At 34.2% G+C, this 22,500-nt stretch overlaps 1 protein-coding gene across 1 annotated transcript; it reads left to right on the forward strand.

The window, feature by feature from the left end:
• Nucleotides 1-85: 85 nt before the first annotated feature.
• LOC119579527 lies at nucleotides 86-7,926 on the forward strand (the record flags this gene model as incomplete). The annotated part of the gene is given in 8 exon segments (XM_037927399.1): nucleotides 86-287; nucleotides 1,588-1,715; nucleotides 1,898-2,101; nucleotides 2,356-2,579; nucleotides 2,943-3,141; nucleotides 4,870-5,058; nucleotides 5,174-5,743; nucleotides 7,352-7,926. Coding segments are annotated over 8 exon segments (1,962 nt in total), but the record flags the coding sequence as incomplete, so codon positions are not given.
• Nucleotides 7,927-22,500: the final 14,574 nt, after the last annotated feature.

The raw sequence follows: 22,500 nt of genomic DNA on the forward strand, positions 1-22,500 counted from the left end.
TTGGTATTATTGAAAAAAATGTATGACAAAATAATTTTTTTTCTCTCTCTCTCTTGAACTGGAATTGAAGTAACTTCTTTTATAGGTTTTGCGGCATAGCTTCAGTGATAGAATTCTGGGACCAAGCCTGCTGCACACATTAGACCTGCTGTTTGCAATAATGTTTAGAGATGAAAAGGGAAACGAGAAAGCTCTTCCATCACATACTGTCTATCAGATGATCTTTTCACATTCACATTATCTAGAACTAATGTTCAACAGAGAAACAGAGTGGGATCAATTGAAAGGTAAGTTAGTGTCTTTGCATTTTATGTTTGTAATACTTATGTCATGTTTTATATATTTGTAACCCCCCCCTCCCCCCACCTGAAAAAAGGCTTACTTATATGAGTAGTAAAAAGAATTATATACAAGGAGATAACTGTGATACAGAAAAGCATGTGTAAAGAAGAATGACTCTATGGGGATGACTCCCCACTCCCTTGCTCATTGTTTTCATGGGGAGGCTTAGGAGACAGGGACTGAGGCCCAATGTAGGGGATCACCCCTGCCTTGGACCTCAACCCTCGCCTCAACTGTGCATGGTCTTTTCTTCTCCTTTCCATTTCTTTCTCTTCTTCATCCCCTTGTTCTCTCCACTTATCCTAATCATTAATTCATGCACTTTTCACCACAAAACTTGATCATAATGCTCCCTGCTCCTTTAACTCCTTCCTCTTCTAACAACCTTTACCTTATACTATACCCCATCAGCTCCCCCTTTCTACCCCTCTTGTTACCATCTTCTTCTTTTAACGGTAGGTTCATGTCTGAGCAGCCGTGGTCACAGTATGATACTTAATAGTAGTTTTTATGCTGTGATGCTCTTGGAGTGAGTACGTGGTAGGGTCCCCAGTTCCTTTCCACGGAGAATGCCGGTGTTACCTTTTTAGGTAATCATTCTCTCTATTTTATCCGGGCTTGGGACCAGCACTGACTTGGGCTGGCTTGGCCACCCAGTGGCTAGGTAGGCATTTGAGGTGAAGTTCCTTGCCCAAGGGAACAACGCGCCGGCCGGTGACTCGAACCCTCTAACTCAGATTGCCGTCGTGACAGTCCGACGCTCTAACCATTCGGCCACCGCGGCCTTGACGATCATGGGCTTCCATGATTCTTGTTACCATACTACTCCCTAATACTGTTCAAACTATAAATTTGCTCTAATGAGCATTCCTAACCTTTTCACTACTTCCTTATCTAGTGGCTTTGCCCCAAGCCTCTCACAATCTTTATATTTGAATATGCTGCTAATGACCTTAGATGTTGATGCTGCAGAAAATTTTCAATAATTAAAATAAATATATAGGGGTGATATCATGGATATGGCTAGAAAAAAGTTGCCAAGCAGTACTAGATTTATAAGTGAACATTACATACATTGATAATGAAAAGTCATGGGGGGGGGGGGGGGAATTGTTTCCAACCATACATAATTTTGGCTGTACAATAATCATAAATCCATGGTCATGTCAAATAGGATTATAGTGGTTTAAGTATGAAAAAGGTGAAATGAAAACATGATCATAGAATTGTCCATTTGTCTAACAGAGAAGGTGATTGCTGTGCAGCAGACTCTTGTCAACTGTAATATAAAAGTATGTGAAGAGAGACATGTTCCCATCTTATTGGGTGCATATGGGGCTTCTATGTCAGCTGTAGACCAGCGGATACTAAAGGTTGGAAAAATGTTAGGTTTTTTGTAGTATTGGCTTGAGAATTAGCTAAAGATAAATGTTGTATTAAAAGTTATGTACAGATCTCTAATGTTTTTGTGTGGTGTATACAGTATTGACTTATAGATTAATAAAATGTTCAAGGTTTTATTACTATTATGAGATGTTGTCTTTGCTTCCAACAGCTGCTGTTTACATATGAGCAAAATGGCTTCATGGACACCATACAGCCCATTTTGTGGGGTGAAGCTGCAATTGCTCATTTTGGAGTACAATCCAGTGACAGTAATCTCTGGAATGACCCCAAACCACAGCAGGCATTAGCATTATTAGACAAAGACAAGATTTTGAAAACTTGCAATAAATTTGACACTAGTCTTCCCTTAGAGGTAAGCTTATTAATGTATTTAATCTGAGGAATGTTCTCATGGTTATTAGACTTTGAGATTAAATTTTTATGTAAAAGAATTTTAAAATTAGATATTATATGCAAACAAGTAATGTTTGTAAACAGCATTCATAATTTCAATGGAAACAAGGTCTTGGAATAATTAGGGACACACAAGATAAGATTATTCTTAATCCTAGCAGCAATTAACTATATTTCATATTTACTAATGCTGCTTTGGCTTCATTCATTCAGCCACAAGACGTGCAAAGTATAGATCCGTCTATATACGACATACGGTTCCTGTTGTCCCTAATGACGTACTTTGCAAATCATGAAGAGGTTGGCAGTCTTGATTATGCTGAGTGTGGGGCAGTGGCAGTGGGGTTTGCTCTCATGACATCTCACTCTGATGCCATGTGGGGAGCCGGTGCTGCTCTCTTGAGATTTATGGTGGAAAGGATGGAGGATACTACGCGGTAAGTGATTCATCACCCTGAAGAGAACTCAGCAATTTGTATTTCAGAAGCAAAAAGACATGGAGGGGGATGTTTTGAAATATTTTTCTTTTTCTTGATTTGATTTTCTTCGTTTTATTTATATATTTCAGATTTTAGATTTGAGAATTGTTACTGTAGTTTTCAGAAATTATGTGTTGTTTTTCTAATTTATCTGCAGAAATAAAACATTTAATCATTGTTATTCACATTTTCCCACCATCTAGTAAATCAGTTGAAACATTTGTTTTAAGTTTTTATTGACTCTTTTGTTTAGGTTTATTTATTGATTCTTGTATTTTGAATATGTATATTAATGTGACATCCCTCCACCCACTTTTTCAGACGTGTTCGTTTGAGGTTACCATGGTTGTGGTTAGTTGGAGTTGTTAGTTGTACCTTTGATGGTGTAAAACGTCGCCTCCCACCTTTAACAACACAGTTCTTAATCCGTTCATCATTACTGATCTCACAGCCTTCACACCGAATGTATCAGCCTGTTATGAACTACTTGTTTCTTAAACCAGCATTTGATCTGAATGAGGTAAGGCATATCCAGTAACATATATGAATAAGATAAAATGAAACCACCATTATCATATAGGAATCACAAAAACTGAAAGTTGGAGACTAGAATCATCAACCACTTTGAATAAAAGTTCTAGATTTTTTTTTTTTTTTCTTCTTCTTCTTTCTTTCTTTTTTCTTTTTTTTTTATGTATTCTATTTCGAGATTTGTTGACAAATTCATTACACACATTTGTGTCTTTATGCTAGATAAAAAATATAAGTGTAGGTCATAAGAAGTTTTGTAGAAATGTCTATATTTCATTGTTTTATTAATCCATTGAATCTATCACATGGCCCAAAATATGGGGATTAAGCTTACTTGTGTAGCCATTCTGACAGGTTTGCGGCCTGTAGGGCAGGGTGCATGGGAGCACTCGTGTGTAGTGACTAGACTAGACTGTATTTGTCATTTGCTTTGCTTTATCCAGATTGTAATAGACTGTCTTCCTCACACAGATCCATATCATCACTATAGGTAGTCCATAACTCATTACAATAATAATAACTATAAGTAACATTTTGTTATTTGTGTCTTTTTTCTTTCTTTCTTTCTCTTTGTAATACTCACTATTCTGTAATACCACCAGTCACAGCAGCCAGGAATAGGTTTCTGAGCATGGAAATTGCATCCTCCCTCCTATCTCTCTTCCAGTCACGGCTCACTGATGTAACAGGCAGTAGAGGCCTTATGTAATGGTTGTGACTGCTTGGGCAGTGATAATGGTTACATAGTTTGACTCTATATTTCTCTAGAAGAGTACAACACAGTAAAGGGAACACGTGAGACGTTGTCTTGGGGCAAGCGCTGAGTGTGGTGTAGTGTGTCGGGCCAGTCAGCCCTAGGGGGGTTGGAGGCTGGTGGTTACCCGGCACGGTGACTTCTGGGAGCAAACTGAAGGGTCAGACGAGGTCAGATGTAATGATCATCTAGGCCCCACAGAGATGATGGTTCCAAACTAACTTAAAGCCACGCAGTAAACACTTATAGAAATCGTACTTATGTACATGCTATATTGTAATGGATCATACATTCCACACTTGTTTATTAATGGAAATAATGGAAAAGCCCCTTCCTAAATGTCAAATGAGTCTAATCACCCTCTAAGAGCTTTGTGTACTCATGGTGAGTTATTCCCTTCACTCAAGCCTTCAGCCAATATGCTCATGATGGCAGGTTTGCCTCACCCTAGCCCATCACCAGATTTTCCCATGATGGTATATTCATGTCATCCACCACACAAGCCATTTTTTTTCACCATGCAATGATCATGTCATCTGGACATTAACTCAGTGACCATGGAAGGCATGACACAAACCTTGTTCACTGTAATTTTAGTTTATTAATTGTATTCACACATAGATGGATCCACAAATGCTTATTCACCAAGGTGGCAATTACTAATCATGCCGATTGCACCTGTTCACCTTTAATTTTCAGATTTATTTTATTATTTTATTACTTTTGTTGTTAGTAGTATTTTTATAACAAACATCATAATGTCAATAATAATGTTACATTATCAATATTAAAATCTTAAAAAAAATATTTCTGCAAATTCAAGAGCTGAAGAAAATAGGCCTGATCACTAGGGCTGAGTATGTGGAGTCTACAAAATTCACTAAAAGCTGCAGTGGACAGTAAATAAGCTCACAGTAAGTGGGTTCATATAGGAATTGCTCTGAGGTATTCTAAATTTTCCAGATTCCAGAGTTGTTCAGGTTCTACAATTCAGATAGCATAAAGGACCACTACGTTCAACGGTCATTTCTGATGTCTATGCTGTCCACTGGTATCCGTGAGAATGTGGACTACATAATATGTAAAAGGAGGTCCGTAACCACAATGGTGATGGGAATGCTGCAGGCTCCCTCAATAGATGCTCATCTCAGAGTATGTACAACATGAGTTTCTTTTTCTTCTATTAAGCTATACTGTAATATATATATATATATTTATATACATATATTGTGTGTGTATAATAATAATAATATATTTTCTGTTTCAGGTACAGGTGCTTGAAGTCTTGGAATCATTGGTGCACATCCTACCTGCAGCAGTTGACTTAGTCAAGTATCATAATTTGCTGACAGTATTACCACTTGTGGTCCTACCAACTACATCTCAGGATGCACAAATTTCAGAGCTCCTTAAGGCAGTGTTGAATGTATTAAGTGCCATTTGGTCCACTATCACAAAAAGTGTTACAGATGAAAAAAGAAAGAGAAAGAGAGAAGACGAGACAGACTTGCCTTCTAGTAAGATTGCCAAAAAGGAATACGCTGTTGAGGATTTGGGTGTGGATGATCTGGAACCAGACAGAGAAAATGCAAGTTTGGATGATTTTGATGAGAACCCTATCTCTAAGAGGATAGTACCACCACTTTTTGTACGAGAGTTCCTTAACTGCTTGTCACTTCTCACACCTGTAACTGTTGCTTGTGACTCACCAGAAACTATTGCTCAGTACCTAGAACTTCTTACAGAAAATATTAAATATGTTGAAACAGTTGCAGAACTCTCTGCAAAGAACCTCATACGAACAGCAGCTTTATCCCCTGAAGGCATCAAAGGACAGGTATGGAGGACAAAAAATAATAATTTTTGTATGGTTGTATCTGTATCTCTGTATGTATCTGTGTGTACATATACTATATAGATATACTGTACATTGCATACATACTTGTATCTATATTGGTATGAAGCATGATATTAAAGAGAAGTTAATTTTAGAAAGTGACAAACTTGCTAGAGGGTCACTCAGAATGGTTTGAGAAAATGTAATAAAAAAGTACATTTGAAAAACACATAAGCATCCCTGCAGAACCACAAAACATTATGTGACTCCCACCCCCCCTCTTTTAATGTCATATATAATGAAGTGCAGAGAGGTTAAACTTTTGTCATGCTTGGCATCACTGTTGTTTCAGAATGAGTGCCCTTGTTGTATTTCTTCATGTTCATGAATAAACAAAAATGGCAAAGAGAATGATTTGAGCAGTTCATTGGAAAATTCATAATTTCCCATCAGAGTTTTAAAATATAGCTCTCACAAAAGCAAACGGTAAACTTGTGCATTGTCATTTTTTATTTACAAATGACAAGAAACAAAAGAAAGCCCAAAAGATAGGAATCATTAGAGAGGAGCAGGAAAATGCATTATGACAAATACCTGCTTAATCAGCCAGACCTGAGCTCTTTCAGCTTTGCATTTGTTTGGTCCCTTTACAACCCATGGAGGCCACTGATTTGATTGCTGTTTGCTTTCAGGATCAAATTGATAAATGTATAAATAATCACTGGTCCCTGATCTAACAAGAATTTGTTTGTACACTTCTGATTCTAAATTTGGTGTATTGGCCTCTTGTAAGCAACAGAAATCAGAGTGCAACAGCTTTGGAAATCACTGAATACATTTTTTTAACTTTCTCTTCAATAACCCCTCTGAAATGTTCAGTATCTGTACTGCATCCAAAGTAATTTGACAGCCATCTTCAGCCATTATCCAAATTTGCTCTAACATTTTTATTCCTCAGTGACAATAGATGGCCTTCATTCGCAAACATCATCTTCAACATCTACCCACCCAGACAGGAAACAAGCAACCTATTTGTAAATAGCAATCATTGCAACTGTCTTCATAATTTTTTGTCTGAGCAACAGCGATATTCCTCTTCACAAGAAGTGTTTTGCTTGTTCTTATTTTATATTTCCGCAAATTCAAGTGCTTTCAAGCTAAAGTAAGAGAGTTTACTGGTTGATCATGGGAGATTTGGCTAGAGGGTAAGCAAAGACAGGCACTGAAATGCAAGACATCGGTTGCCTCTGTCTAGTGAATATTTGGTTGGCTGCTCTGGTCCTTAATTAGGCAAATATGTATTATGCCATCTTATGTATTATGTTTATGTAAAATACAGAAATGTTGCAATATATTTTGTTTTATGAAAAACTCATATTAACCCAGTAATGACAGGTAACTTGATATCACATCATAGACAGCAGGTGACTCCTCATCACATCGTGAGAGTGTGTCCCAGTGGTAAGAATGATATCACATGAACTCTCATGAAAGCAAGTCCTCACCCAGCTTAACCAAAAAGTTTGTCAGTTAGTATTGGGTTAAGTAGATGTTTGCTAACAGGATTTAGAGAAAAAAGGAAGATTCAAATAGCATTTCATCTTTCAGGTTTATGAGAATATCAGTTGGGACACGATACTTGGCCATCTGCAAGGAAGAGTAACTGATGAGGAGGAAGTGAAGTTGCTTGGTGCCAAGGCTGAGGATATGAGGAACAAGTGGGTCACTGAGCCACTTTCCACATGCTTGAAGAAGCCCACTACAACTGAAGAAGATAACGAGCCGACTAATGAAGATGGGCTGAGACGACTAAGGAGTTCAGTGACCCAGTTGCTTTGTACTTTGGGGAAATAAAATTATTAAAGAATTTGTTATACTGTTTTCTGTACAGTAATGTTTTTTAAAGTGAATAATCTATTTTCAAGGAGCATTTTGAAATATTTGTATGTGGTTATTGCAGATATTAATAACTGATTCATGGTTGTTCTCTCTGTCTCTTTCTCTTCTCTCCTCTCACTTGTCTCAGTTTTCTTTGTTTTTGAATGTTTAAGGATCATTACATTTATTAATATGTTTGCAGTATCATTTGAATGAATATCAGTATGTAGTTATTTTTGCTTAGAAATAGCAAAATGAGCAAAAGAAATGTAATTTTCTTTTTCTATAAAAAAAACAAAATATTATAATGTTTTTTCATTTCATACCTTAAACAACATAATTACCAATTAGAAGAAATTGTTCTTATTTCAATAGGGTGAAAGTGAATATCTGTCTATTCAGTTTAAAAATATGGTATTATTTGATATATGGTTGCCAGGTATGTGTAAGGTTAAAGTTATTTACAGCATTGAAGAAGTATACTATCCAGAAATTATCATGGATAGATTATAACATTATTGCCTCAACATTTAGAACACTCACTCACTTGCTATTTTGTATACAGTATTAAAACTGGAAAGACCGTGTGTTTGATTGACCCAAGGAGGACTGACCACATGATTATATAAAAAACATTATGAGAATTTATTATAATTGTTTGGCTTTCAAATAATGTCAGTGATATTACAAAGCATGAATACATTTTTGATTTGGACAGGATATGTGTCGGATAGAAAGATGTTTCATAGTGTATGGGTTACTTGTAAAAATGCAATACTCACAATTAATGTATTTTCAGGTAATTTCACATAAATACATGAAAAAGACTAAATAATCGTTTAATACATTTCCATTATATGTAAATGTAAGTTCCTCAGTATACTGTAATGTCAAGTATGTGATTCACATAATTTTCTTTAAACTGTATGTTTCAATGTTGAAAAGTAAATATTTTTATTACAACTATAATCCAACAAAAGTCAAGTTATATTTAGTAAATGATGTTACATTATACTAACTGTATTATTATAATATTAAAGGTTACTAAAACAATATATACACTTTTTTTTACAAAGGGATAATTTTCAATGCAAGAAGTAGCCACCAAAATCCCAAAAACACCTTAACTGTCAAACTAAAGTCTCCAAAAGGATTCAAAACAATGAACGTCATGTAGCCCCTCATCCTTTGTCCCTCCTCAAGTTGATGAACTGGAGGAAGCGCCATGCATCTTTAGCAGCATCAGTTACATCAGATGTTTCATGTGGTTTTGGCGAAATCTGCTTTCCTTCTGATAATCTGGGTCCTGAGATGTTACCTCTGTTGCTAGATCATCAATATTCACATAGGCTTGCTCCTAGACTCATCTACTGTAACAATATTGAAATTCACTTCTACTTTGAAAACTGTGTCAGTCACGTTTTCTGTGACTTCTCTGGAAGTGAGTATCCAAGCTGTCCAAGAAATCTTTGCAGGAAGCTTGCAATTGCTACTCCCAGTGATCTATGTCTGATGTCTCGTCTATGTCATCTTTGTCTGGTTCTCTCCTTACTTTGCAAAGGTTCGTTGATCCTTTCTTCTGTATGACTTCAAGAGCTGTCCTGGATGGTTCTAGGATTTGATCCATGTTTTGAACAAGATATTCCAGAAAACAGCAGCAAGGTTCTACTTGCCGCCTACAGTATTCTCTCTCGGGCTTGGAGTGTTTCCAATCCCATTTGCCTGTGTGATAGTGTTTTCTAGGTACAACCAGATATTTTTGGACAACATATTTGTATATTGTGTAAGAAGCTGCCTCATATGTAAAAAATTATCCACAGATATATATTGCTAATTTTTCTTAATGGTGTAAAACTCCTACCTGTCGTTCCTCAGGAGACATTTGTTCATATGCATATAAATGGGGTTTTCTCTCTCTCCATATAGTTCGTTCACAAGTGCACTTCATATCACTGATGTAGCATTAGCTTCTGCTAGGACTGGAAGAAGTTATGGTCACCCATATTAATTACTACCCAGTTTGTTTATATTCACTTCCATACCACTTACCAGTTAATTGCCCTAATTATTTAAATCTTGAATTACAAGACTTATCATTGATTTGTTACACTTTAATGTATTTATACAGACCTAAATGGAACTACAAACTGAGAAACAGAACATAAAAACAGAAGACGAAACTTACTGCCATAGGATGATTGAAAATAGGATTCTGGAATCGCAGCCTCCATCTCTTGTATATGTTTAAAAAATATGGAGGAGGGTTGAGCACGTCGTCACCCATATGACCACAAACTGACACTCTTCGGTGTTACTTCCAGGCGACGGAACAATAAAATGATAGCTGCGAGGCTGACCCTGCTAGTGTATATTTGGTTTAGATTTTAATATCTTTCAATGGTAGATGCTTTTAAAACCTAGAACGAATCGCATAAGTGAAAGTAGACACTAGAGTGGGCATTTTTTTCAACAGAACCACGTAATGAATAAAGTTTATAGAAAATGAGAAAATGATTATTAGCACTTTTTTTTTTTTCTTCTTTTAAGTTATAATATATTGTGCATATTTTGTTGTTGTGTTTACTATAAGCCACCTTTCAAAAGTTAACTTGCTTTAATTCAGCAAAAATTATTACCATACTAGTTTGTCTCTTCTATTCTATGCATGACAGGTTGTAAGCACATTTTTTCCCTCTCTCTCTTCTCTCTCTCTATCTCTCTATCTCTCTCTCTCTCTCTCTCTCTCTTCTCTCTGATCTCTCTCTCTCTCTCTCTCTCCTCTCTCCTCTCTCTCTCTCTGAAGTAGGTTAAACATGAAATATTTAAATTGATTTAGCACCTGCGGTTGCTTGAAGTAATACACAGCAGCAGCCACCGCCAAAAAAAAAATATGATGGTGAGGGTTGATGAAGCAGACAGTAAGTTGCTGGATGTAGAATCAGTTGTTGGGGAATTCATGCTGCCAGAGAATGATACAATGGCTGCATGGACTCCTCTGAATGAGCTCTGTAGGAGAAATTAGAGAAAAACTACATTTAAAAAATGCGATATCAATTTGAAACATTGTAGCCTTGTTGACATGCAAAGTGGAATGAGTAAGTAAAGGTCAGATACATAAATAAAAACATAAAATTACTTAATACCTTTCCAAATTTAGCTTTGAAACTTTTTGAAAAGCTGCTTTGTAATCGACAAGTTCAGAAGAAGAAGTAAAGTAACATGATACAGTCCGTGCACCCATTTTAGTGCATATCCTTGCACATTGTTTGATATACTGTTTTCATGGGTTTTCTGCAGTAAAGTCAAAATACTTGGAAGAGCAGTGAGCCAGTGTTGGCTAATGTGACTCTCTGTCACTGTAAGAATATTGAGCTTTTTACAGACAAGCAATTAATTTCTCATGCAGAAATATGAAATGTTCTTAAGATCAATACAGGTAACAACAATTTGTTGATTTTTTTATTAAATGAAGTAAAAATTAATTCAAAGTGAATTGATTCAAAAAACAATCAATAAGAAATATTACAAATATTACAAGTTTCAGAAAAAAATACCACAAACAGGGCAGCAGAATCCCTCCATATTTTGGGCCTAAAATCACAAGGTGCGCAGGACACTTGGATGATTGATTCCACAGATTTTAGCTTCAGCATCCTGGTTGTTACAGAAACAACCAGTCACATCTGTACATGGTTCAGGTTCTTCTACATAAAGCTGAGCTCCATCTGTGCTTGAAGAAAGCACCAACAAACCTGAGGAAACCCTCTGCAGTTTGGGCGTATGTAGCCAGACTGGATGGTGTAGTTCTGCATGTAATTAGGGAGAGAACAATATTGTTAGTAAAGGTGGGCGGGATTGTGGTGTAGTTATGCAGGGAATTAAGAGGGAAACAATATTGGTAAGCATAAGTAAGTTTTATTTCCAGCATCAGCCAAAATATAGAAAAGTATTCAGGTTCCAGAAACCCAAACAAATTATAAAATAAGGGATAATTAATGAGGGTCTTTTCCTATTTATGTTATGAACAAAAATACCAGAAACCTCCTTTGTTTTTACTATGCTGATTTTTTTTTCTTTTTATACCTTGGCATTCTACGTATTGAATATAAGTGTATTTGTAGGCCATTAGTAACTATTGAAAGAAAACATTTCCAAAGAATCACTATATATATATAGATATAATATATAGTAGATAGATATATTATATATATATATATAGATATATATATAATTATAATATAACATATATACATATATATATATTATATAATATACAATAGATGCATATTACATATATATATATATATTATATAATATATATATATATATAATATGTAAGATATATATATATATATGTATATATATATACAATATAGAGATATATATCTTATATATATAGATATATATATATATAAACACATCTATATATAGATATATATATGTATATATATATACAATATAATATACATATATATATATTTATATATAGATATATTATATATATAAGATATATATATATATGATATATTACACAAACCTGCACACACACACACACACACACACACACACACAAAACACAAACCACACCACACACACACACATAATATATATATACATATATATAGATCTATATAGATATTATATATCTATATAATATATATATATATATATACGTAATATGTATGTGTGTTTGTGTGTGTATATCTATATATATATATATAGATATATATATATATATTAATAATATATAATATATATACGTTAATATGATGTGTGTTTGTGTGTATGTGTGTGCGTGTGTGTGTGCGGTGCGTGTGCGTGTGCGTACGTGCGTACGTGCGTGCGGTAGTTCTTCCCTCTGTAAATAATTTTTAAACATGAAAACCATACCTCTCTTTTAAACTTTTGATCATATTAGATAAAGAATGAAACCATTTTCCCTAACAATCTATACCTTATCACCAATAGTAAGCCTAGCGACCATTATAGTAGGGGCAGTAGGTGGACGAGTACAGAGACGGCGTTTCGGATCCACGAATACTGCCGTGTCGACTTCGTGCAGGGACCCGGGGGAGTGAGGTACTGGTGAGGACGTTGGGTCGCCATAACCAGGATACACCAACCATCAGGGTACCACCATTCTCATTTCCACTGTGGGTCTTCATTTGGCATCTGTATGGTTAAAAGCATATTTTATTATATAGCATTATTAGGTAGTATTTTATGCAGTAGGTATACAGTATGTTTATGTGTGCTTGTGCATGTTCACGTCCGATTGATCGTGTGTGTGTGTGTTGGTGTGTGTGTGTGTGTGTGTGTGCTGTGTGTGTGTGTGTGTGGTGGTGTGTGGGTGTGTGTGAGTGTGTATGTGGTATAAGACTGTGGTGTGTGTCTTTGTGTGTGGGTGGTGTGTTTAAGAGATAATGAAATTACCATCTCCATCTTTGATCCTCTGCACGCAACCTAATTTTCCAAGATTTCGTTACACTTTTAAGAGAAATACATTGCATAATTCAGTTATTTTAGGCCATAATATTACTAAAAACCTGCAATATACATTATACAGGGAAAATAAAACAAATTATACAAAAGAAGAAATTCTACCATTTTCAGTTTGGTATAAGGCCATCTTTCATATGTATATAATCATTATGGCGCGATTTTCTTGATCACAATGTTTATTAACCTTGACAGTGAGTCTTGCATTGTCATCAACAACCCATGTGCGTTCCTGGCCTAGGATCAGCCCGCTTCTCCATTCAATAGGCCAACTCCAGCATCAAGTTAAAAGTCATCGTGAGGGAAGAGCTGTCAAAATGATAATTTTGATTTAATACGTAGTCTATAGAGATAAGGATATTGGTGTGTGTGTGTGTGTGTGTGGTGTGGTGTGTGTGTGTGTGCTGTGTGTGGTGTGTGGCTGTGTGTGTGGTGTGTGTGTTGTCGTGTGTGTGTGGTGGTGTTGTGTTTGGGTTCGCTGATTAGTGCGTGTGCATTCTCTCTCTCTCTCTATCTATCTTATCATTTATCTATCCTATTATTATTATCTATCTCGCTATATCTCTTTCTCTATCTCGCTCTCTCTTTCTCCTCTCTCCTCTTCTCTCTCTCTCTCTCTTTCTCTCTCTCTATCTTTTCTCTCTCTCTCTCTCTCTTTCTCTCTCTCTCTCTCTTTCTATCTCTCTCTCTTTCTCTTTTCTCTCTCTCTCTCTCTCTTTCTCTCTCTCTCTCTCTTCTCTCTCTTCTTCTGTCCCTTTTTCCTCCCTCCATCCTTCCCCCTTTCTGCCCTCTTACTCCCTCCTTCCTTCTTATTCTTCTCTTCCCCCTTCTCGCTCTACTCTCTCTTATTATATACTATTGTTATTCTTTAGTTAATAATTGTTATCATTATTTTATCATTATTATATTATTATTATGTATCATTACTCAATTATTAGTATTATTACAGTACTATTTTTATTATTCTATCATTATACAAGACTTATTATTCTTATTATTGGATCATCATTTTTCATTATCTATATTATTATTATTAGTAGTAGTAGTATAGTAATAATATTAATATCTTAATATTTTTACTGTCCGTATTGACATCATTATTATTATTGATCATAATTATTTAAAAAAAAAAAAATTATTATTATCATTTTGTATCATTCATTGCAATAATCAACACCGTTATAACATTTCATTGTCAACATCACCATAATTAATTTCATTTTCATAACTCATTACTGGCATTTCATATCACCCTTATCAGTCTTACCACTGATATTATGATGAAGGTGATGATGGTGCTTAATGATAATGATAATCACTTACGCATCTGTCAGTCTTCCTCATCCTTTATCTTACATGTTTATAGTAGATCTTCATCATTCCTTACTATCAGGAGCACCCAGAGACAGATAGCACCATCATTATCAATCAACTTACCGGGTGGCTCGGATGGCGATGGAGGATCGGCCGCTTCCCCTCGGCACGGGGAGTTCATTCCTTCCCAATTATCCAGGAGCGTGTCCATGTCCTTTTCCATCGATTATCACACTCCGTCACACTTTCCTGAACTGGCACGTTCTTGTGTCATCGCTAATCCAAGTCTTCCCCTCGTATTGGTATGTTAATGTAAGTGCATTTTATTTTTTAGTCGGAGTAGTAGTTGTGATATTTGGCTTATCTTTACGTGTGTGGTGTGTGTGATGTGTGGGTGTGTGTGTGTGTGTGTGTGGTGTGTGTGTGTGTGTGTGTGTGTGTGTGGTGTGTGTGTGTGGGTTGTGTGTTGTGTGTGTGTGGAGTGTGTGTGGTTGTGCTGCTTTGTAAGAATTCCACTTTCAGTTTTTTGGTCGATTTCGATTACAAGGGTACGGAGCCACGTACAAAACGTCAAATTTTATTTTAATCAGAGGTGGGATATTCGAGAGTCTTCTTAAGAAAATTACTCGTAATTTGCTACTATTTAACATCTATTATACTTATGCAAATGATTTTAGTTGTATATTAGTTCAGAACAAAACAGCTTGTGATAGTTTTTCTATGATAATATACGTATACACGCACACACGTCGATTAGTTTAGTTACAGAACAGCAATATTTAGTGAATGTGGTTCTGGATTTTATATGAAATGCGTTGTCTAATTTCATATTAAAGTACATGTTTGTTTTCTGACTTAGGTTTAGGCGTGGAAGAAGGTCTGTTCTAGAATGGCATAGAACTGATTTATAAATACATTGGTAATGATATTATAAGTGTAGTGTGTGATAACTGTTTCTGGTTGTATTCGCTGGTAGTATATTGTAATATTGATAATTGCATTATAAGTAGTGTGCAGGTGATACTACAAAGCACTGTTCATTAAATACAGATCATTAGGAGAACCGCAAAAAGCATAGCATGTACAAGTTTCCAGTTTCTCTTGTGTGGTGTGTGTGTGTGTGTGGTGTGTGTGTGGTGTGTGTGTGTGTGTGTGTGTGTGTGTGTGCATGTATGTATGTGAGGTATGATTATAGGTGTATGTGTATGTGGAGGATGTATGGATGTGGATATATATAATATAATTATTAACAAGATATATATTATAATATATATTATATATATAGATAGATAGATCTAGATACATACACACACACACGCATATATATATATATATATCTATATATTATATTATATATATAGAGATATATATACACATACATACACATAAATACCATATATGTGTGTGTTGTGTGTGTGTGTGGTGTGTGGTGTGTGTGTGTGTGTGTGGGTGTGTGTGTAAACCTGTACTGAGATTTTCCCCTACAATATATATATATATATATATATATATATATATATATATATATATATATATATATATAATATATATATATTATGCCCAGTCCAATTATAGTGTTATAAATCCAAATATATATGTGGTGTATCTGTAAACTGTCACGTGTATCTGAGAGACAATCTAAAAAGGCAGTTTCCAGTTAATCTGTTAGCAAATTGCAAATGCTTTGCGGATTCAATGTGTACTGTGGAGTTCCAAAATAAAAAACTCATATTGTCCGAAGAACGAGAGCAAAAGTAACCAGACGTTTAATTAAAACAGGCCTGGCGATAAGCTGTGGAAGGAAATAGAAAAAAAAGTGGCTTTGGTATGTACAGGAAAAAGCGTCTAAAGTCCGGTACTTTTTATACAGTTAAATTGTACCCGAGGGAGTGTAATAGGGGAAATTATCAGTCTTGGTTTACATACATAAATACGTACATGCATCGATATAAATATATATAAATATAATATATATAATATATAAACTATATAACTGATATACTCTATATATATATATATATATAATATATAATATTATATATATTAATATATATATCTATAAAGGTAATATGTGTACTTGAATGTATAAGTGAAATGTTGAAGATTTATGAATGTTATCAGAGATCACACGGCACCCAAGGCTATACTATCATAGAACAATCTGATCCTTCGTCCCGGATGATTATTAATATTTAACAGACAGATAGGAAAGAGCCGCAGCACCTAGCAGTTGACCGTTGGCACCCCTCGGCCTGACTGACCCAGGACGTGGCATTTCTCGAGCGCGCATCTCTACGCCGCATATGTAATTCTAAACAATGCCAATTTGCGCCTTTTGGAAAATGTAGGAGGGGGAAAAAAAAAAAATTTTCCAGTTTTAAAAAACCCCCCACTCCTTTAGGGAAATACCGTCCGCTACATGTTTCTGTAATTATACAAAAAATATTGCATATATAGAGAGTTATGTAGAAATGGGTATTATCTGTGTTGCATACGAACAAACCTGTCACCTGATGCCCGACCCCGCCCCCCATACATTAGACTAGGTGATCCGGCCCCGTTTGTACGCATCGGTCGTAGACTAGTGGATATTCATGCTGCGTTATGCACAACAATGAATGGCAGATGTTCTTCACTGCAGAATTACGGAAACCGTATGTTAATATAAACAGAAACATCATTTGCCACATGTCGAAGGCTCTACGTCACCAATCAGCGGTTCATCCGCAAGTAGTCATGAGGTAGCATTGTCATTCGTTAGGTGTTTCGAGGAATCAGCGACACACACCGATTCATTCCAGTTTTAAATACTTTGTCACACTGTCTGAACGAAAAAATGAACTCTATTCACTGCTTTAGTTGAAGTATTACACAGGCTGTATATTAATTTCCAGGTTACTTGTGCTAACAAACATAAAGAGAGTTTAAGCCATGAAGTATATAAAATACAATATGACTTTCACACAGGGTATCATTCATCGTTTTTCAAACACAATGACAAAATCATACAAGTATCACCTGTTACGTCACGCCATTTATTTTTTGCAAGCCCTCTAGCATACCATGGCAGTAGGCTAACTTTTAGCTACACAGATGCCACAATCCACTACATCTGCCTTTTCGCACCAGTCGCTACAGTCTCAAATATACGTGTCGATATATCCCAGCGGTAACTGTATATTTCATTACGCACCGCAACCTTTCACAGGTTGGATGTACCCCACTGGAGGATTCCCAAAATTTCCGTTTCCTAGTTCTTTCAGGCAGGTTGACAATTTTGCACATTAAAATTATTATTTACTGTTCAGTTTATATATCTATATATCTATATCATCTACTATTATCCTATATATGTGTGTGTGTGTGTGTGTGTGTGTGTGTGTGTTTGTGTGTGTGTGTGTCGTGTGGTGTGTGTGTGTGTGTGTGTGTGTGTGTGTGTGGTGTGTGTGTGTTATACAGTTGTCGCTGGCAATAATTTCAGAAAAAGCACATATATCTACATAAATTATTTTGCTCTGACACAACATTGCAAGTAACACAGCATTCAAAAGATTCGAATATCCGCCTAAAACAGTCGAGATATTGTGGATCTGAAAGCGCTCGCGTGATTTCACACAAAGACAGACAATTTTATCGTCCGAAGAAGGCAAGTTTTAACTTACCATCTGTCTCGATCGCCGTTCCCATCAATTTTGCATGAGAATGAATAATAAAAAAAAGCTAATAACAACACAATGTCGAAACTAGCGTGGGGATGCCTGGGTGGGTTCGAGTACCGCTACGTGAGGGTCCCCGCTACACCCGCCGTCGTCTGACGATACGCGAGGAAAGCCAGCAGTGGGCTCTCCGTCTGCAGTTGTTTGTAGAAGCGGTTCCGAAGTGAGTGTTTGTAGTTTTGACTTCTGTGATAGCTGTAAGGAATATTGTGCTCGCGATCAGTTCCGAAATTTTTCCTAAATGCATCGTTTTGGTGGAATCCAATAAATGTAATTGCGGGACCGAGGTTGTGTTGCATTGCACAAAATTTTCGATCTGCTACTTCACTTCTACTTCTTTTAAGTACAGGCTTTTACGTATATTGTGCTGGAGGACTATGTGAAACACACACACACCACACTCCACACAACCACACACAACACACACACACACCACACACAAACACACACATATTTATATAACTATATATATATATAGATATATAATATATATATATATTATATAGATATATATATATATATTATACACAAACATTATATAAACATATGGGTATGTATATATTATATGTATATATATATATATATATATTATATATAAATATAGATCGATAGAATAGATAGATAGATAGATAGATATTATATATATTACTCATAAACAATGGGTGTATATATATAGAAGATAGATAACTAAATAGATAGATATTATATATATACATCCATGTTAATTACACACACACACACACACACACACACACACACACTACACACACACAAAACACAAACACACATATATATATTATATATATCTATAGTATATTATATATATTATATATATATATTTATATATATATATATATATATTATTTATAATTACCCCACATATACATTGGTATATAGTATATATATATATATATATAATCAGTATAATATATATATATATATATATATATATATATTGTGGTGTGTGTGTGTGTGTGTGGGGGGGTGGGGGGTGGATAGGAGAGGGGTTATATATTATAGAGACTTATATATAGTAGATAGATAGATTATATATATATAGTACATGTCTATATATAGATAGAATATATAGAGAGAGGATATTGTGAGTTTTATTGAATATAGACATGTATTATACATATATATACAGTTATACACACAACACACACACAACACACGTTCATAAATATATTATATTACACATGATAGTATATATATATAATATAATATTATTATATATATTATATATATATATATATATATATACAACCACCACACACACAACAACACACAAATATATTTATATATATATATATATATAGATACATTATATTATATATATATATAGATACTAGATATATAACTATATATAGTATATTATATTATACATATATATACACACACACGTGTGTGTGTGTGTTTATTTATCTAATTTGATAAGTATGTATGTATTTTATGTGATTTACTCTGACAGCTCTTTTTGTAGCATATGGAATTCGTCCCCTTAATCAGGCACGTATTTTAAAAAGTTCAGGGAGGAGGGTAACTATACATGTCTTTTGCAGAGAAACCAAAACCGACGTCACTTGACCACAAATACCCTGCTGTTGCTGTCAAGACACGGGGTTCTTCCCAAGGCCACAGGAAGCATACGATCACGGTCAATGTATGACAGTACCTATGTATCGTCAGCAGTCACCTGAGAGACACAGAAGTAGAAACACAGGAGTCCTTAAGCGAACCGAAGACATAGCTCTAAAATCGTGTGGTTACACTCTCCAAATAAACACTTCCGGCTGTTAATGGGGAATGGACCGCTGACAAGTGATGCTTACGTTATTTTACTGCCAGCCTTTCCCAGGCCGAATGTGGAGCTCTGTAGAGTTAAGCGATTAACTGCCGGATCTGATATGGAATTGTTAATCAAAATTGGCTCTCCTCTTTATCCTAGTTGGTGAGTAATGCACTATATAAAAATCACTACTTGTAAAAATTTCATGTGATATGCTGCTACATTTTTTTTCACAAATAACCATCATCAATGTGAAGACTCATCATAAAATGCTACTGCAAGGCAGAGTGGCGGCCATGGATGATCTATCAGGGCGACGGCTGCTGGAGAAGTGTCCCGTCACACACCACTACGCCCCGTGTGTGGTACGGATTACGTCAATACATCAACCCAGGCTTCCTCTGCACAAGAAGTGCACTGAATCCAGTTAGTAAGCAGAAGTGTCATTAGGTTAGGGTGGTTATTGTGGTGACGGGTCGCGACAAGAGAAACATTTCAATATAGAACTTTGAAGAAGAAGAAAAAAAACATGAGAGTTACTGAACTTTAGTGCATACTGTGACATTGTTCCACACCATACTGATAACCTGAACTCATATTCGTTGGATCAAGCAATATTTAAATCACCCGTAAATATCATCAATATTTTGTTGATTTTTTGGATCATATCTAATAACCGGTAGTTAGTTTGGCACACACATAGATTTTCTTTTTTACATGTGTATTTACATGTATACAAAATATATATAATATACATATGTAGACATGTTCTATATAGAAGTATATATATGAATAATTATAAATACACACCCACACACACAACACACAACACACAATAGATAGCGATATATAGATATCTAGATATAATATCATATTATATATATATATATATAATAACACACACACCACACACACACACACACACCACACACACACACACACACACACCCCTATATTCACACATCTTTATCTGTGTGTGTGTGTCTATACTATATATATATATATATAATATTATTATATATATATATAATATATATATATATGTAATATATATATATATATATATATATATATATCTATGGTATATATATATTTGTTATAAATATTATATATATATAGGCTATATATATACACATATAAACCTGTCTATCTGTATATATATATATATATATATATATATATATATATATATATCTATGTATAATATATTATAATAATAATATATAATATATATAATATATAGCTATAATGTATATAATATATATATTCACAATCTTTATCTGGGGTGTGTGTGTTCTATATATTATATATATAGATATATATATATAATATAGATATTATCTATATATAGTATATATATATATATATAATATATATGTATGTAGATATATATTGGATATATTTATATATTTATTATATTATATATATATATATATGTATATTTATATATATATATATATAATATATATATATATATATATAATATATATTACATACATATATATAATATATATATAATATATATATATATATATCTATATATACAGACATATATATAATATATATATATATATATATATATATATACATACCAGATATATAATTTATATATATATAATAATATATTTTATATATATCTAGATATAATACAACATATATATATTTATATAGCTATCATAGATATATATATAATACATACAGATATATATAGAGATATATCATAACGATCATATTACTTATATATCTATATAATATATTATGTGTGTGTGTGTGTGTTCTGTGTGTGTGTGTGTGTGTGTGTGTGTGTGTAGTGTGTGTGGTGTGTGTGGTGTATGGATGTAATTAAATGGCTATATATATAGGATATGCATGTACAGTATGTATATGTATATGTATGTGTATATATACTTTTTAAAAATAATTATAGATATATATACATATACGCGGATATACATTGATGTGTTATGTAATATATATATATATATCATATATATATATTAATATATATATATATATATATAGTCATTTTTTTCATATACGTCTATATTACATTTACATCTGGCAGTTACCTGTATGATATATATATATATATACTATATATATATATATATATCATATATATATACATATATACATATATATTAATATATATACATAATATATATATATAGTATATGATATTAATATATTATATATAAGATTATATATATTACTATCTAAGATATATGCGTGTTTGTTGGTGTGTGTGTGTGTGTGTGTGTGTGTGTGTGTGTGGTGGGGTGGGTGTGAGTGTGTTTGTGTGTGTGTGTGTGGGTGTGTTTATGTAAAACATCTATGGCATTGTATATATACATATCATGTATATGGCATATACATCATACATTTATTGTATATACACATTTATATGGTGTATATACAACATTTATATATATTCATACATACATTAAATACAGATATATATATATAGAGAGAGAGCTGGTGACCGATAAAAAAAAACACCAGGCGGAAAGGCAAATGGCGAACACGCTCTAAAGCCAAGAAAAATCATGGAAGCCCATGAT

This window comes from Penaeus monodon, chromosome 12 (genome assembly GCF_015228065.2).
Source record: "Penaeus monodon isolate SGIC_2016 chromosome 12, NSTDA_Pmon_1, whole genome shotgun sequence".
Lineage (NCBI taxonomy): Eukaryota > Metazoa > Arthropoda > Malacostraca > Decapoda > Penaeidae > Penaeus > Penaeus monodon.